The following is an 18,142-nucleotide window of genomic DNA, read 5'->3' on the forward strand; positions in this document are numbered from 1 at the left end:
GTGGCAGCCTCCAGTCCCACCGGGAAGGAACCCTGGCGATCCACCTCCATAAATAACTCCGAAAGGCACGGTACTAGATCCTCCCGTAACACCCTATGGTGTTCTGAGGGAAAATCATTGGGTCCCGGAGTCTTACCCGTCCCCAGCATAGAGACAGCTGCCCGACCTCCTCCACACTGAGAGGTTTGTCCAAGTGCTGCACCTCCATCAGGGGCAACTTTGGAAGGGGGACATCTTCCAGAAGTCGGCGGGCACAGTCTGGCATGATCGCTGCCGAAGACTGATAAAGCGTCTGGTAATACCAGGCAAAAGCGTTGGCTATGTCTTGGTGTCCTGAGTCGCGGAACCCCTGTTCGTTATAAATTTTGGGACTAATCATAGAGGCCTGTTGTTGGGACCTCAGCCAGTATAACAACTTTCCAGTTTTGTCCACCCAACCATAAACCCTAGCAGTAGTAGCCCGCCAAAGGTACGTTGCCGTTTTGCACGTTTTTAAGTCCCCTAATGCACCAGCTGCAATTAGGGCCTCTTATACTTTTCCAGTTTCTGGTGATCTGCCTCTTAGTTTATGTCAGGTTCAGGCTATAAACAGATTAGTTACTTGCTTTGCCTTGGGCCTGGTATACAGTCTCAGCCGAATCGCTTAAGGGGATCGCATTAAGTGTCTGTCACCGTCTGAATAGATTCACCCAGTACATCCCAAAACCCGGTCATGTGTTAACAGATCCATATAATATGATAAAATGCAGCACATCTAGTGGTCACATCTAGGGCATTTAGCCTGCACATCTGGGTAGATTCTGTTGAATCCATTGTCTTAAATAAGCCGGGGGTAAGCAGTATAAATTAATCAGTTGAAATCCTGCATTCCTGGAAATTTTGGGGATATTTTGCAGCACCCTACTCCACTCTTCTTCTGTGATGCCTCTAATTATGTCAGATGGCCACACCACTCGCAGGCCGTCTATTAATCGTTTACTCTGGTGGACTAATGCTCGGTACATCACTAGATTGATTGAAATTGAGAGCATTCTACTGATATGTGTATTAGGACTGTGCAGCTGTGCGCTCAGAGGCTTAAATCTTAAAACATTTTCAGCAATATATCATTGTGTGGAGAGGACCATATGAAAAGCAGGGTCCCTAACATGAACTCTAGCAATGTCTATTCACTCACAAACCATCTACAGTTCTTGATGTTAGCTTTTGATGGTCAGAGTCTTCCCCAAAGGATAATTTGGATTCTGATCCAGTATTCGAGTAGCCAGGCAATATATTTCGAGTACCCTACATTCCTTCGGCTTGCTTTGACTGGGCTGACTGCTTTTAAAACTGCTGCTCTAAGCTTCCACCTGCTTCTTTGACAGTCGCTTTGCTCCTCTGCATCTAGACTGATCCCTTTGTCTTCTTTTGAAGTCTGAGGACTGATCCACATCCCACTGTCTTTCTCTGCTGTGTCATGGGTCTATGAACAAGTCGTACCATCTATGAATACATTCACCTCAGCAGGGAATAGCAGCATGAACCGAATACCTGCTTCTCAGAGGTTTCTCATGATCACCAAAACGGACACTATCTTCTGTTGGACCACTGTGGTGTAATCTAGGAAAAGGGAAAATGAATGATTTTCAACCTTGAAGTTTCCTGAGGCTATGTCCTTCTGCAGTATGACATTTTGATCCCGGTATTGAAGAAAAGGAGCCACCATTGGTCCTAGGGGTGAGCCTAGGGCAGGCGAATGGCGGATACTCAGTGGCCTCTGTCCAGTGCATACAAATTGTGAAGTCACTGGGGAGTCACCTTAGTGATAAGTCAGTATTATGTCAGCCCCCCCCCCCTCAATACACACACTTCTTCCTGGAGGTGCATGACACAAATGTTATTACATCTGTTGTGACCATCTGAGCCATCAGGTTTTTATTCAAGGAATCGTAATCTTTTGGTAAAGTCAAGAACTTGTTTCTACCTACTTCTCCCTCTATCTGCGTTACTCTGTCCTCAGTCTATGTTATAATCTAGCAGCGGTTCCCATGTCTACTACCTGTGTTAGTTTTGGTTTCTTTGAAGGCAGAGATAGTATTTATGTTCTTGTCCAGTTTATCTGGTGGAGAGGGTTTCTTTCCAAAAGTCTTAGTGGGAACCCAAACACGTCTTGCTGGGTTTCTGGCCTTTGTGTGTGTTGTCCCATGGAAGCTGCTTGCTGCTTATATACTCTCACTCTGCTCATATGTTCTCAGTGTCTGGCAGCAACACCAGCTCCCCCGCAAGGGCTCAAGCTCATCCAGTGAGTTGATGCCTTTAATTTCTTCCACTGTAGTCGCAAAGCCACCCCTTTGGCTTACTGTTTCAGTGGCAATGTTGGGATTATTTTTGTCTTGCTTTGATACTATTAATGCCCCCAATGTCTTAGCATAGGCCATCAAGGCAATTCCCAGGTGTTTCTGTACCGCAGCCTCTCAAACAAGGCTAAGGTAGTATAAAAGGTTCAGTTTGTAAAACAATCTTGATGTCACACAAGAGTTAACTTAGCTTAGTTGACGCATGTACCACTGTGTAGCATTTGGTGAGAGTGTCTTAAGCATGTAGTCTTTGCTAGCATATCCTCTGCCAAGGATTTTGTAAGCAAGCTAGATACATTGCTGGATTTTCCTTTTCCATAGTTAGACAAAAAGGATAGGAAAATTTCCTGGAGGAACATGGCACCCTGACATGTTATGAGCATGTACATCATTGAGAAGGACAGAAGCTTCTGTTAGGGAGTCTGGAACACTGAACTGGGTTCAAGTGAGAGGAGTAGAAGATATTTAGAGAGCCATTAGTTATAAACGGGCAATGGAAATCTTCTATACCTAGTCAAATACCCATATTATCAGAAAGTGGAGGCAACCAGGATGATCACATCAAAGTCTACCTACTGGATCACTTAGAATGATTCCCAACCTATTAGCTATAATAAGCCATCAGTGAGACTTCATACACATGGTAGTGCATACAGCTGGGAAGCACAACAGTCGGCCCTTCTGTCTTTTACTGGTTGTGAATGCCAGCAAGGGGTCTCTGACACAGCTTGTAAAGGATGTAAGGGGCTTTTTCTGTACTGTCTGCACTGTCATGTTAATGACTATTTATTCTTTGAAATTATGGAACTGTTACGAGATATAACTCATGCTTTTGTAGTAGAGCTCTTATTCAATGAATTGATGACTGTTATCAATTAAATGATTACATTTTAACTGAAGTTAGTGTAGGTGTTTGTAAGTGGTAGTTCTCACTTGCCCACATTAAAAATAAAACATTGGGTAATTGTTGATACCTGGGTCCACCTGTTCAAGAAAACTGTTTTTGCGCTTTGCCTGTTCAAGCCAGTATATTGTTCCTATGGGGCAGTAAAAAAAAGAAAAATGTAGGAGTCAACAATCATGTGTGGTCCTTGTGGTAGCTCCAAGCATTAAGGGGTGCTACCTGTCCTTTTATGTCCTCAGTACCGGTGTCTGGCACATGCCACTGGTCCCTCCCTGTCAACAGTTCTGTGTGCCCTTTCACACTTCAGTCCTGAATTTAGGCACTTTTGCAGATTACCCTCACTGGAGTTTTCTACCTGTGTATTTCTTTACTGTTGTTGGCAGGGGGAAGGTTGGGGTTGGATGGCAGGGGGATACAGCACTTTCTGATGAGCAGGAGTGGTAGCTTACTCCATGTGCTCCTGGCCACAGCCCCTTCACCCTGCAAGCAAATAACATCCTTGATGGAAATGTCATACCCCATGTCATCCCTTTATGCTGGTATATCTTGGGAGGTCTGAATGGTGGGAAGGGCCAGGAACAGTCCGTAATCAGACACCAGCGAGATGTGCGGGAATGGCTCTGCTGTGTTCAGTAGCATGATACAATTTAATTGACCATTCTCGTCATCACAGGAAAAACAACTGTCAATCTGCAGCTAACAGAAACTGCACAATACACTCTCAAGCCCAAAAGAGTCTTGTACGAAATTAATAGGACAAATATATAGCCACAATAAATAAACATATGAAATCTAAACAAAACAATTTGTATCCTCATAGTATTCCAGGTCCTCAAGTCACTTTTCTCTTCATACTTTCACCTAATAACCCCACAATCTATCAACAATGCCAACTAACCTGGAAAAAGCAGGAGTCAATTCATAAGCTTGTAAACCCTCAGAATATCTCTAAAGCATACGTAAAAAAGCCCTGGAAGAATTTCCTGACACCCTGTTTGTTGCTCAATACCATGCCGGCAAACACAGGAAACTCAAAACCGACCTGATTTTCTGCTCCTGTAACATGTCATCCTTCCTGGACTGACATCTTCAAAAATACACCAAATGTGACATCATCATGTAACATCTCACATGGCTATCAGCTCAGTATTGCTCCCTCCCCCTCTATTTAATGGATCTATTACCATCTCCATATACAAGGGTAAGATAATGGTTCAGTTCAATGAGTCCTGCCTCTCATTATTCAACCACCTTTTTCCTTCCCTTCTCAATACCTTAACACAAGGAAAACCTTCCTTTCCTCCTAACACACCAACTGACACTGCATTTATTACTCAATCTCCATATACCCTCTTTTCCCCACAAATGGGCACCTTCTGTCAGCTTACCACCGCTATGAGTCTGTACTGCTATCCCACAGCAAGCACTATCCTATGTCTCCGACACTAACATCCCAACCAGGGCTACAAGCCCCCAACCTGCCTCCCTCCAGCCCTTTCTGTAATCACATTGTACTAGCCTTCCCATGACCCCGTTCCATCCCACTCCCATCTACCTTCCCTCACTGCCTCCTCACACATAAGGAGCACCCTCCACCCCACACTTTGGAAGCCCTTGGTACAACTCCACCTCCCTTACACCCTTTCAACAACATCGACCAACCCTTCTTCGCAATACTCACAAACTCATGATCGGACTCTTTCTCATAAGAACTATCACCCCTCCCCTTGTCGTTTACCACTCAAGACACTCTCCAAACTACCACATGCCCACCACTCACCCCACTGGCTCCTTCACATTCCTTTAAGCAATTCACCTGATGTGGCTCAGCCCCTTTACCAAACACACCCCTCCCAACCACTATGACTTAAATCCCCTTGTATTCTTTCACTACTCCCCCTCTGCCCACACACTTTCGATTCACAACTGCCACTCCGCCCTAGTTCTAACACATCACAAAATACCCTCTCTTCATCATGAAATCCCTCTGGGACATCTCTGTCCCCCTTACTTTCTAAACACACTTGTCCCCTATCACTACTCCCCACCCAATTCACTTTGGAATTGCAACAATGCCAAATCCTACCCACCTCTACCATATCAGGAAATATCCTACTCTTCACAAATAAATATTTCCAGGACTCCTCTACTTCCCTAACACACTATCAATACAAAGAAACATAACCAACAAACCTCACCTGTCACTATACATTCCACACCACGAACAAGTACTTTTGCACACCACTTGGCTTTCTCTCCTACTTGATTTACTAAGTGTCATTTTAAGAATTTTTGGGGCCCTGGGCAAAGACATATTTTGGGTTTCCCTGTTCGCCATTATACCACCTACTTTCTGCTAATTGAAGCTAGTGAGATGCCAAACAAACATTCAAACATTCAAAAAAAGAGGCTCACGGAAAAACAGTGGAAATATGTCTTTCTAAGGCCCACAAAAGTTCTTAAGATGCCACTGGGAAAAGCAAGAGACTCACAGATAGGCATAGGCAGAGATGAGAGAGGTTGAAATATGGAAATAGACAGAGGTGAGCTAGATAAAGAGAAAGGTGCCTTTCTCAGGGGGACCCTTGGAAAGTGTAGGCCCTAGGTGATTTACCATTTTGCCCATGCCTTTGAATGTCTCTGGATCAACTGTACAAGAAGAACTTTCCTTGCACATTGACTGCCCTCCCAGCCAACAATATCATCATCATCATCACCTTCCTGATTTACATTTTCGTGGACCACCGTTCTCACCTCACCATGCCAAGACCCCACTTTATGCACACCCCATGCACTGAAAGCCCATCCAATGTACTATATTCCCCCACTCCATGCTTTCTCCCCCACACCTCACTGACAGCTTCCATGCAAAGATGCATGGCTCCTACAACACACTGCCTCACCAATGGATACCATGAATGCCCCCCCACAACAATCCCCCCAACAACAAAATCACTAAATGATGCACACATCACACAACAATCCTTTTCTCTACAGGCTCTAGAACACAAACTTGATAATATCACCCTGATATTTACCCAACTTGATGTCACTGCAAATTAAATAATATTAACAGATTAGGTCCCTAAGCTTTCAATAATGACTCGGTGGGGGGGACCCGGATTCCAATTAAGATTCACTCAGGGTCCCTGGGCTCCAGTAATGATAAAGTGGGGGTCCACAGAAGTCAAAAGGTTGGGAACCACTGCTCTAGGCTGTTGACTGTATTCAACTCTAATCTCCCAGCAGCAGACACACTACCAAATACACTCAAAATCAGGAGCAGTCACCTTCTTCGCTCCAAGAGATTCAATCCCAAACTCCCCCAAGCTGATATTGCAAAGTTACTGGCAAGCTGCCTCATCCCAACTTTATCAGCCCCTACTACTGCCACCATTTCAAATATTTCAAACCAACAGCAAATACTAATTACTTCCCTGAGTGTGTTCAAACACCAGTCTCTCTCAAAGCAAGCATCTGCCAACAGAAACATCCTTACCATTGCAACCAATAGCTCAGACACCCTAATACTAAATCATTCACATCCACTTTACGATGCATGCTCCATTTTTATGGTGAAATTTGGATATTAGCATTTTGTATTTTCTGTGATACAGATTAGTTACATGACAATGATTCGAATAACAGTGCAGCAACTACAGACAGATAAATGACATTTACAACAACCAAGAGCTGTGAGAACATGGGACAATAGGTTAGCATCCATGAAGAATGCAGCACATAAGGCTAGCTAGTGGGTAAAGGTGATAAACGGGCCGCCAAGCTTTAAATCAGTCCTGCAACAGGCATCATCTGGTTGTTTCCACTTTACAAAGATCAGCATGTAAAAGGTTAGCTTAGTAAACCTATGTACATTAAACTGAACTGCACCCAATCTGTGTGTTCAGGAAATTATTGTCTGTCACCAATAGCATAACGTGGTGATTGAGGAAAATGTGTATGGGAATGCCGTGGTGCGGGCAAGGGCAGGCAGTTTGTGGGAGCCCTAGTGGGGACAGTGTTAGTACTGGGATGTGTGGGTCCCAGTCGGGGTGGTCATTGTGAATGGACTGGGGATGGTGCAGCTGCCTGGAAGTCTGCCAGTATAACATCCCAACTGGCAGTTAAGGGGTACTTGCGTAACCCCAGAGTGTCCTCCCTGTGCAGTGTGGCACTTCCTGCCTGTGCCCAGGCTGTTAGTGAGCACTCCCATTTCACATTTGTGGTAGCTGTAGGTGATTTGTGCTTTCATCTGATTAGGTAGTTGGGCCATTAGATGACCCGGGTCAAGAAACCAGTTTGTGGCCCTGTGTTTTTTGTCATATTGGTGCAGTCCCAGTTTACACACTTCCCATGTATACTGTACTGGGCGCTCCGTGCACTGTGATAAATGGGCTGTAACTGTATACCAATTCCAGTGTAAATATGGACAGGCCCACAACATGTAAATGATGTCAGCATCAACAAGACTGCATTTGGGACAGGTACTGCCAGTGCGGTGAAAATACCAACTGATCTTCTGTGGGGTGCAATAAGCTCTGTGGAGGACAAAGAGCTGTATCAGACGAAAGTGAGCATTGCGTGGAATGCAGATGGGGCCCTCCAACATTGTCCCACTCCCTGTCGGTGCACAGGCAGCCTATGTCTGCCTCCCAGTAGCAGCGCAGAGGGTGAAGTGATAAGGCCTTGTGTGTCCACAAGGAATCAGCCAACCGGCAGACCAGATGTCTTCCAGCTCCCATCACATGTAAGCGCAGTATGGTAAGATGCATGGGGCATTCTTGTTGTATGTCACCCAGTCCCCTTATCAGTGAGTTGTAGAGAAGTAACTGACCAGAAGGTAGCCCCTCCCCTTCAATCAGAGTATCTAATGGTATAAGGGTGCCGTCCCAATATAAGTCTCCAAGTGTATGGATTCCAGCAGCATGCCAAACATAAGTTCAGCCTGCGATGTGATCAGGTCGTGAGCAGCATTTCCAGAATAAAAAGGCAGCATTTGTAGCATTGGAAAGCTACTCTTCTACTCTTGGAAGCATGGGGTCAGGTGCACAGGCCTGTATGCAGGGGTGAAATAAATAGAGTAATGTAGACCTGTCCCAGGTAGGGGTGGCAGTGGCATTGTCCGCTAGGCAGGAACGGGCCATGCATCCGGCCACCCATTGAAGTTGAGAGGCTAAATAGTACTGCTCGAAATTAGGGACAGCCATCCCCCACCTTTGTCTGTGGGCAGGTACAGCTTCTGCAGCACCACTCAACAACAAGTGTTATGCCAAATTAATGATGGCATCAAGCTTTTTAGTGTAGTGGAAAAGGGCTTTGATACGTAAAGGGAGAGTAGCAAAATAAAGAAACCTAGGAAGCATAATCATTTTAATAAGGGTTATGCGGCGTAACACTGATAAAGGGAGGCACTGCCAAAACCTCACTTGTGGGTGCATGGATGTCAGTGCTTTAGTGAGACTGCTGTCATACAGGTCTATAGAAGAGTGATAGGTATGAATGCCTAGGTGACAGAATGTGTGAGGTTGCCCAGGTAGCTGGCGTAGATACTGGGTCAGTTATTGTGGGGTTGAATGGCTCTAAACAGGATTTGGCAAAATGTAACTTCAATCCCGACAAGGTAATAAATGTGCTAAATACTGAGGCTATGCCTTCTGGAATGACTGTAACATCCCTAAAATATAATACAAAGTCATTAGTGTACAGGGATAACGAATGTAGAGCGTCTCCTAGCGGGATTACCCAGGTATGACTCCCTGCGTGGAGCCTCATGCCAGCAGCAAAATGGCTAAGGAGAAAAGGAGAGGCGAAAGGGGAAACCCTTGGCATGTGCCTCTGGCAACAGAAATGGGTTTGGAGATGAGGGCCCCAGTTTTTACCCATGCCAGTGGGAATTTGCAGAGAAGCTTAACCAGACAAATGAAGTGGGTTCCAAGGCTGTAAAACCTCAAAGAGGAAGAGCCATTCTAGAGAATCCAATTCCATCTTCAGGTCTAGGACCATAAAACCTGCTTGTGGCAAGGAGCTGGGGGAATATTCCAGGACCTTGAAGAATCTACGTGTTAGAAATGGGGTCTCTAGCTGGCAGTGGAATACACCCTGTCGAAGGGGAGACTCTAGTGAGGGTAAGGGAGTCACACAGCTAAGATAACCCTTGCTCACCCATTGGTAGCTTCGCATGAGCAGTCAGGCTTATCTCAGAGGCAATGGGTAAAGTATTTGTGTACACACACAAGCAGAGTGAAAACACTACAACAGGACTCTACACCACTTTAGAAAATAGCCACTATTTATCTGAATAAAACAAGACCAAAACGACACAAATCCAGCATACACAAGAAAAGATATCACCTTTTAAAGGTTCAGATGAGTCTTAATACATAGGAACCAATGGTTGTATCTTTTTAACACACAGTACCTGTGATGCGTCAAAAACAAAGACAATGCAGACCACAGAGGAGGTGAGGCGCCGGAAAGCAAAGTGATGCGTTGGTTGCTTACTGTGCAGGGGAGGTGATGCGTCTATTCTTTCCTCGCAGGAGAGGCGATGATTCGGTTCCTTACTGGCAAGGGAGGTGATACGTCAATTCTTTCCTTGCAGAAAAGATGGTGTGTTGATTTCCGGACCCGTGGCCTCGGTTCCTTAAATGCGGTGCAGGGTCGATGAAATGAGAACTTGACGCCCCAGGGACGTTACGTGGAAAATCCAGATGCGCTCCGTTGATGGAGTTGTGGGGAAACAGCGAGTGGATTCTTCAGCCTCAGGACAGGCGCTGCATCAATTTTTATGCTGCAGCGTGTCAGTGCATGGATTTTCTTCTTCAGGTCACCAACTTCCAATTCCAAGGGCACAGGGACTGGAGCTGTCATCATCTGGCAAGTCAGAACTCTCATCAGAAGCCCAGGTGCCGGCAGATGATGTCTTTGATGTCCCTGAGATGTCTTAACAGGAGACAAACTCAGTTCAAGCTCTTGGAGAACCTTGAAAAGCAGGTTCTAGAAAGCAAAGTCCAGTCCTTTCACTACCCGGACAGAAGCAGCATGTGGCAGCCCAGCACAATAAGTGGCATCCCTTTCTCTCAGTCACATTGGTCTCACACAGACAAAGACAAACAGAGGCAGAATATAGTTTAATAAGGGTTTATTGAAGTAACTGCATCTTAGATAAGTAGGATGATAAAACACAAAAAAGCAAGACTGTGACAAGGAGAGTGAAACACAAAAATATTCCCACCATACTGTCACTAGGAGTGATATATAATTCTCCTACCTAAGCTATGTTAGAGCACAGCATAATAAGCCTAATCCGCCCTTCAGATTTCCCCTCTGGAAACATCTGCCATCATACCGGAGTAAAGGAAGCCTGTAGTCGAGAGAGACACTGTCCCCATGTAGGCCAGGGGTTCGGCAGTCTAAGCAAGCAGATAGCGAGGCAATCAGCACGCAGTCGCGGTCATCTGGCTGGAATCTGCCTCTAACGTGTATGGGACAAAGGAGTGTTTTTATAATAAAACAGTTGACATTCTAAGAAAAGGTCCCTGCGTATGAATGTGTATGTTTCTGTGAATGTTAAAGACACAGTGTACCACTTTTGCCGGCAACCCTATCTGACTGGAGCCTTGAGGAAAGCACAAATTGAAATGAATGTCCTACTAGGAACGTAATGCTTTAATGGCGAAAGAACAATTAGATAAAGAAATAAAACAACACCGCACATGTGGCTATCGCTAGAAAAATAAAGAGATGCTGAATAAAATGTATCTGGGCTAAAGTGCACAACAGCAGCACTAAAATAACGTGTCTTACACATGGCTAAAAGAGCTGTAATACAGCATCCAGTTCTTCTTCCTGGCAGAATGACCTCAGTCCAGAAGAGTTCTAAAGTTGTGGTCTCAGAGGTCCAGTACTGGCCAGGCTTGTCAGAGACCGCATGTGCCCATGCTGAATAGGCTGCACAGTTAAAAAGACAAAGTTTCTACAGGAGGGCTGCATGTTACTGACGCTCTAGAGTCAGGTGTTCCCAGGGAACGGGGTCCTGTAAGGCGTGAGTTTCATATTGTAGCATATCACGTTCACTTCTTGTGATGTCTTTGTCAAGTTGAACATGGACATTCCGAGTAGTGCCTATACATTGTCCCTTTATCGTTACCTTCATGGCATCCCATGCAAATAGACAGGCAGTTGCGGTACCACCGTTAGTCTCAAACTAGTCAGTAATGACAGTATACAGAAAAGTGCAAAAGGGAGGCTCTTCTAGCGCCGTCAGTTGTAGCCACCAAGTAGGTATAGGTGAAAGGTGCTTATCCCAGGTAAAATGTAGGAATTGGGGGTTATGACTTGAGTGTGTGCGCCCCAAATAATCGATATGTGACATGGGGGAGAGGGTCTTGGAAGCTGACTATACGGTCAATGCGGACATGTAAGTCATGTGGGTATGAATAGAGGGAGTATATTCTAGTCGTAGCGTTACGTGTTTGCCAAATGTCAACCAACTGCCAGTTCTTGAGCCAGTCTGTGAGATGCTGGGCATTCAATGCCTCGTTTGTGTTGGAAAGGAGGGGGAACAAAAGCTCTAGATCGAGGCTAAAGACACTGCTTAAATCTACCCCCAGCAACCAGGGCAGGCCGCCCCAGACCGACAGCACATCAGACAATTTAATTAGGAAGGCTGCCTGGTCATTTTTAGGAGTGTATATGCTCCCAAGTACAACCTGTCGACCACCTAATCTACCCTTGATCAAAACATATCATCCCTCTAGGTCAACCCTGGTATCTTCCATCTGAAAGAGGACTCCCACCCTGATCCACACCAGCACAACCCTTGCGTATGTTGAGAAATTGGCGCTCACCAACACTTTTGTAGCTTGTGAGCCTCTGTAGTAATCAGTTGCGACTCCTACAAGTAAGCAATTTGAGTATTACAGAAGTATACAGACTATCTACGCACTGGGAAGTGCATACCTCGGACATTCCATGTAATCATATTAGTGTTAGGCATGATATTGACTGTAACATAAGTCAGAGCCTCGCCTCGCCAAGCTGAACAAGGGGCAGATCTGAAGTAGTTTGTGTTGTGATTGGGTGCAGACAACCAAACCAAACGTTAAACAGAAACAGAAAAACCATAATAAGTATACACATAATACTATTAGGGCAGAGTCGCAACGTGTGCCTATCAAAACTGTGTAACACATTGTACTGAGAGAACTAAACCAACTAGTGGGCATAGGGCAGCATATGGGGTGCAGGTGGAGGGAACTCCTTTGTTGAACGGCAATGCAGTGAGCACTGTGCTGAATTAAGGGCGGATACATGTGTCAGTTGAGTGTCCCAAACTGCATTGCACCAATTAATGTGTGTTGATGGGCAATACGCACGTCCTCACTAGAGGACCCAATCGATTCTCTGTCAGCAACAGACTGGGGTGAGTGCTTCCCAGATGTTGACAGCCAACTGCAGTGCGCGGCACTGCTCCTGCATCATCCGCTCCAAGTTAGAAGTGGACTTAATACTTGGGGACGCTCCTTCCTGCTTTGCTTTTTTACAGAGTCAGTCTTGACGTGAGAGTCCAAGTGTCTTGTTCACTGACAGAGAGGGGTGTTGTGAGGCAGGACCTTTGAGTCGATCCAGTCCCAAGCCTCCTTGGAGTCAGTGAAGAAATAAGATTTCCCATCCATCAGAAACTTACGTTTTGCAGGTAATAGGATAGAATATTTCATTTAGAGTTCAGTCAAAAGGATTTTAACGACAGAAGCGAGCCTGTTTGGCCTTGGACCACTAAGGTGTAGCCCGGGAAGAGCTTTACTCGGGCATAGTCAACAGTAAAGTCAGCTATCATGCAAGCCTCTCTAAGGATGAGGTTGTGATCCTGTTAATTGAGAAGAAAGGTGAGAGGGCTGAGGACAGGATAAAGGTACGGATACACTTTTCAATGTAAGCAACGGCATCCTGACCCTCAGTGCTTTCCAGAAGCCCCTATGACTCGGATGTTGTTCTGTCTGGGTTGACCTTCAGCAATGTCAGCTCTTTCCTTGAGGATTCGTATACGATCTGTGAGAAGAATACATTTGGTGTATGTGGCAGCTGTTTGAGGCTGCAAGGCAGCCAGTGAATCTTTCGTTATGTGCACTCTTTCTGCCAGTTTCCGGTGATCGGCATGGAGAAGGGTAAGAATGGCTGCAATTGTGTCAATTTTATTTTCAAGTGAAAGCCTTAATTTCCCAATAGCTGCCAGTATAATATGCAATTTGTCCTCAAGCATTGTAGTACTGCCAGTGCAAAAAGGGGGTCTGGCATGTTGGATTTTGATCCAAAGGTGACAGAGCGCATCAGGGGCGCGCGCTGTGCCAGATCGTAGCTGACCCGTGAGTTTGCTTGTCAAATCTTTGTGGCAGGGTTGTCAGGAGGCTGTAGAGATGAGCCCGCTTGTGAATGCCAGATGGAGTGGTGGCACTCGGCAGCACAAGCGGCTCACCTAGAGTTCCCAATGATGGTGCAGCACATTGGGAGTCGCTATTCCAGCAGCTGTAGGTTGCTGATGGGGTACAAAGTAGGAGCATCTGCACTGAGCGAAAAGGTTGAGGTTAGCACCAGATGGAAGAACAAAGGAGTGTCCTTGGCCCGCTTGAGCACCACAGGCTGTGAAGCATGTGCAGCCCAAGACAATCAGACAGTGGTGGACCCCAACCTGGGTCAATCAAGTGGTGCAGGATCGACTTGTCCAATGGTCAGCATCCAGCTAGTGTGTCCAGGGCTACTGTGTGTGCTGTTCCAATGTGGGACACTTGTGGGCCTGTGGAGAAGGGTCACCAAAGGCAGGGAGGCACCCAATCGGGTCCATGATATGAGGTAGTGATGTGGGCATGGGCTAAGGCACGCCCTGAGGACGGAGTCCAACACAAGCAGGTTGGAATGGTACTGGTATGCCCCTGGATAAGGCACAGCCAGAGGCACCGGTGGCTATTCAGTAGGAAGTGCACTGTGCAGTGCTAGGTGGTCAGTACCACAATAATTAGCTCCAGGAGCTGAGCACGAGATAAGGCCTGCGGAGTCAGTTTAGTCCACTGTGTAAGCCCTAAAAGTAGTTAATGTTAAGATCATGCACTGCACACAGGTATGAGTGGCCCAAAGTCTGATGGAGAGGGGGACCAAAGCGTGCGTGGCTGTCTGCCACGTGACACCAACAACTGAGGCAGCGCAAAGAGGATTACTTGAGTTGCGCCACAGCGCATAGCTTAGGCAACAGGGAGCGATCACCTCAAGGTCATCACTGGTGATTGACAGAGTGCTGGAGACTGGGCAGCACACCAGGTCCATTAGTGATGACCCACCTCCAGGAGGTAATCGGGATGTTGTAGGCCTCAGGGGCCATGAGCATAGCAAGGCAGTGCAAAGGTTGGGATAATGGGTGAGTCCGTAGGCCCAGCAGTGCCTCCTGTCGGGTGCTCAATTAATGTTTGTGCTACCACCGTCTGCTGCAGTCGGACCAGCCGAAGACGTCGGTCCCCAGCTGGCCGCTTGACCGTGAAGTGGGTGCCCAGTACTAATCAGCGCTCCAAGGCACAGACGTATAGGTGGGCAGTATGGAGGATGGGAGGGAGGCCTAGTTTCACACAGTGGTGTTGATCGGGTCACCCCCAGGCAGCACCGTGTGCATGGAAGGTTTGGGCAAGCACTGCAGCCTGTGAAACATTGTTGTGGGGACTCCAGAACAAGGTGAGCTGGGAGAGACAGTGGGTGTGTCACATATTATAACCCAGATCTACTAATTGCCTTAGAGACTTGGGCCAGTGACACATTTCATACCATATTCGACCTTCTTCTTCCACCGAACTACTCCATCATCAGAAATGACAGAGTAGGTAGAGCCGGGGAAGGCATGGCTGCCATCTTCAGAGACTCCCTACAATACAAGGGGCTGGCCCATTTTTCCACTCTCCAGTGCCTATTCTGGAACTACGAGTGAGCTGCGTCCTTTCCTCAATGTGAAATTGTCCTATGCACACAGTTCCACACTGGTGAAATGTATGCTTAAAAAAAAAAAAAAATATATATATATATATATATATATATATATATATATATATATATATATATATAAATATATATATATATATATATATATATATATATATATATATATCACATGAAATTGTCAAGAGAGAGGCCTAAAATGTGTGGCAGGTGCAAATTCCCAGGCTACTTACATGTTTTGTGAATTGGTAGAAGTCGTAAATCTCCCTTGTGAGTAGAGACCATTGTGCTTTGGCACGTTTTGTGAATGTTAGCACATTAGGACCCCCTAATGGCTTTGCCACTTAGGGGGTCATTATGACCCCCGCGGTGAGTGGTAATGTGGCGGCAGTACCGCCAACAGGCTGGTGGTACATACCGCCACATTATGAGAATGGCAGGTTGGCTGCAGCCAACCCACAATTTCTCCACTCAGACCGCCATAGCGGTAGCAGCCGCCGGGCTGGAGATGTCAATCTCCAGCCTATACGCTGCTATATTACCACCAGCGGAGTTTTGAGCCAGCCTACCACCATGGTTTTCGTAGCGTTAGTTACGCCACGAAAACCATGGTGGAAGGCCCTACCGGTGACAGGGAATTCCTTCCCTGTCACTGGTAGGCGGCTCACCCACCCCGTCAACACTCCCCAGACACCCCCCTCCATTCAAACTCCCCCCCTTCCGATCCTCACCCCCCCCTCATACACGCACACACCCGAAGACACGCACCACACACACCCACTCACTCTGGCATACACGCATACATCCAGTCATGCTCGCACACATTCGTACACACATTCTCATTGACATGCAGACACGCACTCACATTACCATTCTTACACGCATTCACACACATGCATACACCCATGCAAAAACACTACACACACACAGACGCATTCATGCACACACTCACACATTCATGCATACAACCCCACACACACACACACACAACATGCCCCACCCCACCCCTGTCGGAAGCCCAACTTACCTTCTTCCAGGTGGTCTTCCGGTAGGGAACAAGAAGGGGCGCTACTACCACCAGCAGCGCCTGCCAGTAGAACACCGCCAGGCCGTATCACAGGTCATGATACGGCTGGTGGCGGTTTACTAGTGTGGCGGTGCTGGTGGTAGCAGCGCAACCTTACCACCATCCGCCAGTAAGATCACTGCCAGATTTCCGACAGTGATCATAATATTGCAGACAGATGGTAGCCGCGGTGACGGTCTTTTGGTAGCCGTCACCGGGGTGGTAGGCGTTTTTTACCGCCAATTACATAATTAGGGCCTTAATGTCTCATGGTACTGAAGAGATCATCAGAATACAAATATTTATTAACTAATAAAACATGCATCACCTTACCATTAACTCAATGTCACTGCCGATGATATAGAGCTGATCCTCCATTGACAGCTTCCTATTGAGATGGCTAAGCACATAGGTGATTCCAGGCAGCCGAACAGCAGGACTAGTCAGGAGGCTACCCCAGAGGGCACTATAAAAAGCAGACTGTTCTACTGCCGCTGCAACCTTTTCCAACAATGTATTTGTTCTAATAAAAAAAACAGAATAGAATGGTTCTTAGGACGACAACACTTCTTAAAAGACAACTACTATTCAGCAACAAAAATCTGCAAAATGATCACGCACAGCGACCGACAATGACAAAATCAACAAAAATTCTGAGTATGGAATCCAGCAGACATGACAAAGATGAAGAAAGATTTGTGAAAACACGTAAGTGCAAAATCGAATCAACTACAAGGATACACATTTTCATTCTTCACACAAGGACAGAAAAATAGAGCTTTCTAAAATGTCCTAAACTGAAAACACAGTATCTGAAACAGTTTGAAAAGTCAGAGGTAGCCCTATCTCCACAAACTTAGTTAAGGACTAACACTCCTTCTGAAAAAACAGGCAGAAACATTGATGTCATCAGAACACTAAGTGGACAGACAAAGTTACATACAAAGCGGTAGTAAATGTGCAAGGCTGGAAGCAATTGGAAGTCTTCAAATGAATGAATCTTGATAGCAACTACCGATGTCTAGACTCTTCCAACTTATAGAGGCCTTTGATGAAGTGTAAGTGTAAGTGTAAGTGTAAATGCCCCTTGCAAAAGAAAGGTTAGCCAGAGGTTTGTTTTGTGCCAAACGCCTTAATAACTGTATTGAAAGTTTACACTGAATTTATATATAATATATTAATATAACCTGCCCTAAAACCTTCAAAGAAGTTATGATGAAGTTGTCCCATAACTGACAAGATCAGTCCTTTTGTATTTCGCCTGCACACCTTAGTCAGGCCTTATAATTCAGTCAGCTAGCTACAGATATAACTGAATATCCAGTATAGAAAGGAGTGAGCATTCATAAAGTGATGGGACATGTGCACCTACATGACACATCTAATATTGTGAGTAACATTTTCTTACAGCCAAACTTTGATCCATCACTTTGCCAACCTTTGTTAACAAACTAGGAAAGAAAACAAAGGCAGAAAGGTGTCTTTCAAAGTCATGCTTCAAGAGAGCAATGCGAAGTACACCTTTTCTAACTTAACATGGAATTCAACTGACATCGAGGGTCCCTGCAATGATGTAGTAGCTACTCCAGGAAGACAAATCTGTGTGTAGCTACTACTGATATTTTCTGTATATATTTACATGTAGAGACAATATTGATAGATATAATCCTTGTGGATATAACAAGAAAATGCCAATATTATTATTATTCTCTATATATAAGTCAGCATGCACTTCAGTGAATTAATGATAAATCCAATGTCCTTTTAACTTTGCCTTGTTCATTAATCAATTTGCACATATATAGGTACAATCTTGTTGGGCAGACATGCCTTGATTTCCAATCTTATATATGTATTTCT

General features: G+C 45.6%; 1 protein-coding gene across 3 annotated transcripts in view; it reads right to left on the reverse strand.

The window, feature by feature from the left end:
• DOP1A (DOP1 leucine zipper like protein A) overlaps window positions 1–18,142 on the reverse strand; it is a 694,260-nt gene that overhangs the window by 563,543 nt on the left and 112,575 nt on the right. For all 3 annotated transcript variants that reach the window (XM_069235613.1, XM_069235614.1, XM_069235612.1), the window contains exon 5: window positions 16,616–16,805. In XM_069235613.1, the coding sequence (XP_069091714.1) occupies window positions 16,616–16,805 (190 nt within the window). The remainder of the gene's footprint in view (window positions 1–16,615; window positions 16,806–18,142) is intronic.

The sequence above is a fragment of the Pleurodeles waltl genome, chromosome 5, assembly GCF_031143425.1.
Source record: "Pleurodeles waltl isolate 20211129_DDA chromosome 5, aPleWal1.hap1.20221129, whole genome shotgun sequence".
NCBI classification, from domain to species: domain Eukaryota; kingdom Metazoa; phylum Chordata; class Amphibia; order Caudata; family Salamandridae; genus Pleurodeles; species Pleurodeles waltl.